General features: G+C 37.7%; 1 protein-coding gene across 1 annotated transcript in view; it reads right to left on the minus strand.

Annotated features, from left to right (window-relative positions):
- The window catches only part of Pi4k2b (phosphatidylinositol 4-kinase type 2 beta), a 31,460-nt gene that overhangs the window by 19,688 nt on the left and 2,608 nt on the right, over nt 1-9,164 (minus strand). The window contains exons 2-7 of the mRNA XM_004624527.2: nt 8,962-9,162; nt 8,532-8,663; nt 6,095-6,248; nt 4,990-5,057; nt 1,974-2,073; nt 351-484 (exon numbers count right to left, since the gene is read on the minus strand). Of these exons, the coding sequence (XP_004624584.1) occupies nt 351-484; nt 1,974-2,073; nt 4,990-5,057; nt 6,095-6,248; nt 8,532-8,663; nt 8,962-9,162 (789 nt within the window). The remainder of the gene's footprint in view (nt 1-350; nt 485-1,973; nt 2,074-4,989; nt 5,058-6,094; nt 6,249-8,531; nt 8,664-8,961; nt 9,163-9,164) is intronic.

The following is a 9,164-nucleotide window of genomic DNA, read 5'->3' on the forward strand; positions in this document are numbered from 1 at the left end:
TTTTTTTTTTTTTTTTTGCAGAACCGGGGATTGAACTCAGCCTCTTGCACTTGCCAGGGAATCATTTACTCTACTGAGCCATCTCCCTGACCCCCTTACATATATTCTTAACACTCATTTAACTTTGCTTTTGAGATAGGGTCTCGCTATGTTGTCCAGCCTGGCTTTGAACTCACTGTGTAATAATCCAGGCTGGCCTCAAATGCAAAATCCTCCTGTCTCAGTCTTTCAAGCGCTGGGTTTACAGGTATGGAGTAACATATCCAGCTTCTCACTGACCATCATCATGACATAAATAAAAACAATGTGCAACTTCTTCCAAACCAAAACACTTCACCATTATAATTTACCTTAAAAAGTTCACAAAGATCTTCACACAAATCTTGCACAAAGTTCATGTCAGAAATACATGGCAGGATCAAGTTTTTTATTTCTTCAGAAAAAGGAACTTTTGCTTGAGGAAGCCAAGCCCAGTGAAATGGATCTAATAGAAAAAAAAAAAATACTCTTTTAACTAGCGGCAGGAATGATTTATTCAGACTTCTATCCATCCTGATTCTTTCCCATAATTCCTAGGTTGTCCCAAGAAAAATGTTGGGAAGAGAAGTTTCTAGAGCACACCTCTGCAATCCATACTATTTAGATTTAAAATCCTAAGTCAGACACAAAGAACAGTAACTTCCTACTGTACTTATACTTCTGAGTTTTAGACAGTAAGAGAGTCACAATTTGATAATGGATTTATTTCAAAAGCCTAATCTCAAAATACCTAACTCAATCTGGCTCAGGTGTTTAAAAATTGATGGACAGCCAAAGTCACTCACAGCCCCAGACAGGGGCGGTCTCCTGGCCCTCTACGGCTGCAAGTCATTCACAATAGAGGCACTTTTTATAGATGTTTTAAAATTTTATATCATTAGGAATTAAATATACACCACTATGAAAGACCTAAAACTCTATGATTTGGGGTCATTCAGTTGCTAGGACTAGGCTCAAACTATCTTTCTGCCCCAACTTCCCACAGTGCTGGGATTATAGGTGCCTACCAGCACATCTCGATAACAGTGGGTTAGACACAGAGATAATTTAAAACATTTATTACATATATTTGAAACTATGAAAAAATATAAGACAGTATAACAAGCTCACACATACCAAATAACCCAATTATGAACAAATTTTTGAAAAATTTTCCTTCATTTACATTCCTTGGTTTCTATCTATACAAGTATTTCAAGGCAAAGCCTAGCTATCATCTCATTTCACCTTAGGCACAGACATGAATTTTCTTTTTGAAATTTTTAATTACAAGATAATTCTACACAAAACATTACATCTATAAATATTAAACTTACAATACTAAATTTATTAAATGGTCCATAGAAAATTTAAGCAAAATAAAAGTGCAGTGGCACATAGCTATAATCTCAAGCACTTGAGAGGCTTGGGCAGGAGGATCCCTAGGAGTTTGAAGCCAGCTTGGGCTACAAAGTAAGTTCAAGGCCAGCCTGAACTACATAGCAAGACCTGTCTCAAAAAGACAAAAAAACTCCCAAACTGGCTCGAACATAGAACCCGATCTCTAACCATGTAAGAGCCCAGCAAAGCAATTATAGAACTATAGCACTCACTAAAAGGGGTGGCAAGTGTGGGCAGGGGGGTGGGGGGGAGTCCTGAATTGCTCTGTAGGTGAACAGTTGCCAGAATATTAAAATTCAACTCTTTACCAAATTGCTAAACCCATTTCCCAAGACTAACATAAGCCCACAAATCAAAACCAAACTGGTCATCCCCAAATAAGCAAAAACACACTAAGACACACATAGAATCTCTGAATTCCTGGTGCCCAAAATTCAGCCCTAATGAACGGTTCCACTCCATCCAGTTTCCCCTGCTATTTGGGGGCCTGTTAATTTTGTCTCCTTCCTATTTTGGAAGCAATAAGAGAATCTGCAGAAAACCCTCGTACTCACATGCTCTCCACTCGTCAGGATGTTTAAAGGGGAATGCTAGACCGTTATCGATTGCAGCTATTTTAACAAGCAATTCTTTATCATCAATGCAGTTTGATTCCTAAAGAGGAGAAAAGGATCTAATTTATCAATAAACTATACAAATATTCTCAATAAATAAATTATAGTAATTATTGAGGCTTAAGGACACAGTTTCTCTCTAAAGCCCCTAAAAATTATGTTGTTAGAAAAAACACAAATTTACCCAGGAGAGAAAAACTGTATTAAAAATCAGTATGAATTTCATAAGCACTATTTGAAAAAATTTGACATGTTTTTCCAGAAATGTTTTCAATTTTTGGCCTATTAGAAGATAGTTTGAAAATATTAAAGCTTTAAAAATGTTAATTCATTGTTAGACATATTCTTTAAGTGTTTGACATTTGCAAAATATTACCAAGGTTTTAAGATAACTTAAAATTACCCTCAGTAGATCTAGTCTGGGCTGGGGAGATGGCTCAATGGAATAAGCGCTTTCCTGGCAAGTGCAAGTGCCTGAGGAGTTCAATCCCTGGTTCCACCAAAAAAAAAAAAAAAAAAAAGATCTAGTCTTTCTTGGAGTCCCATAGAAATATAGTGTTGCCAGGTGGGGTGGTACTTGTCTATAATCCCAGCACTCAGGAAGCCGAGCCAGGATGATTGCTGAGTTTGAGGCCAGCTTGGGCTATACAGTGAGTTCAAGGCCAGCCTGAACTACACAATGAGACCCTATCTCAAAAAAACCAAAACAGGCCTGGGAATGTGGCTCTGTGGTAGAGGTCTCGTCTTGCATGCACAAGGCCCTGGGTTCAATTCCTAGCATCACATTAAACAAAACAAAATGAAACAAACAAAACTGAGGATATAAGTCAGTGATGGAGCATTTGCCTAGCAGGCATGGGATCCTGGATTCCAACCTTAGCTTCACACACACACATGCACAAAAAAACCTTAGAAGCAAAAACAAACAAAAATATAAAGTATTTCTAAAGCAAACTTCCCCCAAACTTTAAGTGAAAATATATATAGTAGTAGAAGGAACCTCAAGATACTCTTGATTACAGAATATAGGCAAATCCTAACTTCTGCACTATTCCACAGAGGAGGAAGACAAAGAATACTTATTATTTAAAGTCTAAGGGGGCTAGGGAGATAGCTCAGTAGAATAAGCACTTGCCTGGCAAGCACAAGGTCCTGAGTTCAATTCCCAGTACTGGAAAAAAAAAAAAAAAAGAAAAAGAAAAAAAAAGAGGAAAAAAGAAAAAAAAAAAGTCTAAGTGGTCCAGATCAAATGCAAAAAGTTTAAAATGCAATTTTTAAGTCAGAAGTACTACCACGAAGACTATGGTGATACCTGTCAGGTTTATTTATTTCACTCAGTTTATACCAAATATTTGACCTCAACGAAAATATGCAAAACAAAGCAAAAGAATTAAGTTTTCATCAAAATCTATTGGATAGCCAGGGTTCTATCCCTGGCATTACATGCCACACCAGCCCTGCTCCCAGGGAATGCTGAGCTGGCAATGGAGTCCGGGAGTGGTGGCACGCGCCTGTAATCCCATCACTAGGGAGGTAGAAAACAGGAGGATCAGTACAAGTCTGAGCTGCACAGTGAGACCCTGCATAAGAAAAAAGAAATCTACTGGATGAAGATACATCAATAAAATAAACTTAAGAGCTATCACAAACATGTATCTTTGTGTATTTTAAAACTATTTTCTGATATAACTGCCATTTATTTTATTCCAATAAGAGTTTTAATTTTATATACAACTCTGCTGAGGTATATGTTATACAAAATCAACTTTATAACTCTGAAAAACACGGAATCTTTTCGCCAAAATTTCCTTGTGTCCCTCTGCAGCCCAACCTGCCATGGCTTTCTGTCACTAGGGGTAAATGTGCATTATCTAGATTTTCACACAAATGGGATCATATAGTATGTTCTGCATATTTTTCAGATACGGGTTTAAGGCTCAAATTACTGTGTGTATGATTTGTCCTTTTTAATTGCTAGGTATTGTGAATACATACTTTTAAATTTCCTGGATAAACACTTAAAAGTGCAAACACTTAAAATGATGCAATAGCTTTAAGTAAATAACCTCAGAACACAGAGATTATTAAGTACCAGAGAAATTATTTTAAACTTTCAAAGTAACCCAGATCAAGCTAGTCTAAAAACATGTCTTATGCGCATATCTAAAATTTGAACTTGGGTACTCAAAGCTGATGCTATGACTCTAAAATCTGTAATTCTGACAGTGTTGAGGATCTATTCAATCTGTTATATAAGTTAAAGTCTGCTTATAAGTAATACAAATATAGTTTAAGTTTTGTGGACAAGACTCACAGGTTAAACACATTTTATCAGGTAATACCCAACCATGAAATTCTGAAGGTTAATTAATTAGTAAAATACAAAAATGTCACCAAAATATATCAGAAGCTTTATCTAAAACAAAAGCAAAGTAAACTGTGAGATTCTACAAATTTCCTAAGTTTTAAGAAGTACTGGCTTGGGCTGGCACATTCTATTTTATTACAAAACAAAAGGTTATTTTAAATACAACACAAAACAGCTGTCCAGAGATGATAAAAAATTGAAACAAGAAATGCAATGAGTTGGGCATGGTGGTGTATCACATAATCCTGGCACTCAAGAGGTTGAGGCAGAGGATGGGCCAGTTCAAGGTCAGCCTGAATTACATGGCCAAAACCCTGCCCCCAAAGCAAAACAAAACAAAGTAAAACAAGAAAAAGCAAAAGGAAGGGGAGGACAGGGAGGGGAGGGACAGAGCAAGGGGGAGGAGAAGGACAGAAATGCAAGGACAGGAATGGAAAGCAAAAGAATAAGAAAAGCAGATAAAGTAGATTAAAAAGTAGATATCCATTCTAAATAAAGGAGGAAATGGTGAAGAATAGCTTTAAGAAATCTCTTTCATAAATTGAATTTATACATATTTTTTAACTTGCTTATTTTAAATTTCCTTACCTCATGATCAATTTCCTTTTCACATTTCTTTTTTTCATATTTGACTAACCAATTATCATTTCCTCTGTCTTCCAAAAGAAACAAACAATTAAAAACATATTAATTCATTTATAGCGACCTGATAGCTTAAGATCAAAGAGAGAAATCTAGTCACTTTCTGATTTTTTGAGACTTCCATTGTTTTTCTGTACTAAGTTTACCACATTAAAGGTTTCAAATGAATACAAATAAGCTAAAAATCCCATAAATGTTAGCTAACATTTATTACATTTAACATACATAAACACAATATGTACAACATTTATTATATTTGAACAGCATGTCTCTGCCAGACACTGTTGTCAGTGCCTAACAAATATTAATTCATTTAATCTTCCGAACTCCAGCAGAACTTCACCAGAGTAAGGAACAGCCTCTATCCTTACTGCTAGGCCAATTTCCAAGTAGGCACTAGAGTATTTTAGACTATATAGTAATGTAAACATGAACTGAGAACACATTAATTAAGAAGGCCAATCTGGAAAATTACAGGATATCTTCTCAGGAAGTCTAAATGAGAAAACCTCTGACCCAGTGGTTCTCATACTGGAGAGTGCATCAGGATCACCCTAGGCACTTGGAAGACACAGGCCTGGTCCCCACTTACTGCTCTGTCTCAGTGAGCACAGTGTGCATCTGGGAAGATGCTTCCATGCAAACCCACTGCTTTGGACTGTGTGTCACTGCTCCCTCACAATGCAGGGGGAATGAAAAATTAAATCACTTACAAACTACACTAACCGTCACATATGTAAAGGAAGCATTCAAAACAATTTACACAACCAAGTTTTAATTTTTATATTTTGAAGATAACATTTCTAGTATCTGGCTTAGTCCTGCTCCTAGGACAGGCGATTATCCCTGAGGGAGCAGGAACTGATTTCAAAGGCCTGAGTCTGCTCTGAGTCAAGACCCTGCCCAGGAGTCAGATCTGCAGCCATTTGCTAAGACAAATGGAGGAAGTGGCCTTCGGACTTCTGCATGAAAAATTTATGGCTTTAATCTGGATAGCAAGAATCTAGTGTGAAAGCCACGATCAGAGTGAACAAGTAGAGAATTTCAATACCTGTATTTCTGATGATGTAATCCAAAATAACTAATCTTTCAAATTGTGACTGAAACTGTTTTCTAATATTCTCAGGCAAAGGATCAGCTTCAAATTTCCTAAGCCAATATTCAGCTTCCTTGTAACCTTCAACAAATAACTGAAAGGAACCAATCTATAATTTTAAGAACTATAGTTAGAAAAGAAAGTACAAGAACAAAGGAATTAATTTTTAAATTTCACAGTACTGTCACAAAATGTTACATAAAAACAATAATAAAAACAGAAGTCAACACTAGTTTAGATAAGTCACATTTATCAAGATTATTTTGACACACTAATTTTAAATAATCACACGAAGAATACATAGCAAATGAAAAATACTCAACCACAGACTTTCAAGGAACATCACAGCTATTTTAGGATAATTACAAAAGAGAATAAACGCATGTCTTCAAGGTGACATTCATAACAAGAATGTTGCTTTCTAAAAATACTCATTAAAAGGAATTTAATTATGCAGGCCAAATTGTATATCTATCTTAGTTATTTTATAATAGCACATTTTACCTTACTGAAGAAACATTTCAGGATTCTTTTTACAACATCAAATACAGAAGAATTTAACTTAAAAATAGAATGAATTCTTTGACTATACAGACCAAAGACCTTCCAAAGAACTAATCAATTAATTATAATCTTTATTGTGTCTTTAAGAAAAGTCCCTTCTGGGCTGGCCAGATGGCTCTGCTGATTAAAGCCCCTGCTTAGGCAGATGCAGGGGCCAGGCAGGGCTGGCTCTGCCCCTGGGGCAATTGCGACTGAGCATGGTGGCTCAAGCACTTGGTAAGCAAGTATCCCAGCACTTGGGAAGCTGAAAAACAGGAAGGATCACTACAAGTCCAATCTGTGTAGTGAGATCCTACAGACCCTGTATTACATAAAGAAAAAAAAAAAGTCCCTTCTTTCAAGACATGTCCACTGATGAGTTAATAATGAACAGTGCATTAAAGATGGAAATCTAAGTTTTAACAGTAGACAACAGACAACCTGTACTGACACATGAATATACAGTACCACAAAGAAACTCCATTTTTCCCAAAACTTTATATTCTTCTTGGCATGAAACTTTTAACAATTTCCTGAAGGTTTTTAAGTACTTATAATTAAGTATTTTATTCTTCTATAGTCAACATGAATTTCAGTATATACAAGGAAGAACAGACTTTGCAAAAACTTTCCATACTTCTTGCCTACTTGGACTATAATTTTGAAAAAGTTGTATTAACCATAATTTCTACTTGAATTCTTTTATCTAGATACATGTATAACAAAAACAAAACAACAAAATCATAGGTCAGATATATTTTTGAAAAGCAAGTCCTAGAGCTTTTTCTAGAATGCCTTTCCCACTAGCCCTCTCCAACCTTGCTTAGCTTGCTATTACCCAACCCTCAGATTTATTTAAAAGTGGTAAGAAGCCTGGGAAACTTAGTGAGACTCTGTCTCAAAAAGGAAAATGGGCTGGGGATGTAGCTCTGTAGTAAAGCACCTAGCATGTTTGAGGCCCTGGGTTCAATTCCGAGTACCACCGAAGCAATCAATCAATCAATCAATCAATCAATCAATCTTATATATAGTGGTTAACACAGCTACTAGAGTTTGTTAAACCTTTACTATGTACCACATACTTGACACAGATTTCTTAAGCTAATCTTCTCCACATCTAATGAGTACTTCAGGTCATCCCCTTGTTGTAAGAACTGGGGTTCAGAATAAGGAGGATCTGCCAGGCTGGCACAGCACATGCCTGGGTCTTTTTTTTTTTTAATGCATGTAGTACAGAGGGCATAGGGCTTAGTACAGGGGACACAGGGTATCGGACTCATGGTGATCAGGTAGATCAGACTTGTAGGGACCCACCTGTTTTCAGCCTCCCAAGCGCTGGGAACCAGCACGCCCAGTCTTAATCACCGTCTCAGCGCACCCCAGGGGCAGAGCCAGCACAGCATGCTCCACCTAAACAGGCTCTTTAGTCTGCTGAGCTATTAGGCTGGCCCTCTGGGTCTTATTCTAGACCTGTACTTTCACCACGCTCTCACAACACCTTCAGCGCAGTGTCCACTTTTGGATACATTCCTGGCTCCTCCAAGTTCAGGTAGGCTTGCTTTGTATTATGTCTTACAGTACTATTGCTTAAAACCCGAGCTTCCCAAGTGCTCTTCCCTTAGTGCTCTGCCACTAAGCTCTAATCCCAGTCCTGGGCATCCTTCTGTCCCCTTAGAGCTCCCTGCTTGCGCCCTATCAACAGCTTTACAATGGTGCTGAAATTGCTTATTGTAAGCTCTTGGGTTTCTGTTCACTTCGTAGCCAGAGCTCCCAGCAGAGTGCCTCCAGGAAGGTGCTCAGACCCTCCCTGCCCAGTTGCATCCCCCAGGAAGCTCAGCAGGTGACTTACCTTGGGAGGGAGTCCTATTCGATGAAACTTTCTACCTACTTTTGGCACTTTCTCTAAGGCATACTTTTTGCCTTTTGCTTTTGCCCGGTCAATTGCACTGTAGTTAAATGTCTCACTGACGAGCCAAACCACCTAGAAACATAGTTTCAAAAAGGTTAGAATTTGCATTATATAATTTATATTCACATACATTAGCAAATTCATCTAATTCAGATGTTCATGGTGGCTCCTCTGTTAACACCATCTGACCCCACAGGAGTAAGAGTTGTTCCTTTCACTACTTTGTGGTTGTACAACAGACTCAATTTACTAGTGGTTTCTGATTCTAAAAAAAAGCAACCCAACTTGAGCGTCTATCATTCGGAAATGAAGTACTCAGATGAGCAGGCTGTGAATTAGAAGCAATACTTGATGATGAGTTCTCCTTTACCTTTGTTTTTGGTACAATGCCCAGATGAAGCTTTTCATCTACCAGGTAGGCACCGGCTTCAGAGAGGAATCCCTGGTTAGGAAGCAGGCAGCCTCTGCCAAAGCAGCAAGGGCAGCAGACCTTGTGGACATACCTGGTCCACTTTGGATTCAGCTGACCATAAGGCTCTTCGGATTTGGGCTTAAACACACCAATAATTTTCT

The sequence above is a fragment of the Octodon degus genome, unplaced genomic scaffold, assembly GCF_000260255.1.
Source record: "Octodon degus isolate 3935 unplaced genomic scaffold, OctDeg1.0 scaffold00006, whole genome shotgun sequence".
Taxonomy (NCBI): domain Eukaryota; kingdom Metazoa; phylum Chordata; class Mammalia; order Rodentia; family Octodontidae; genus Octodon; species Octodon degus.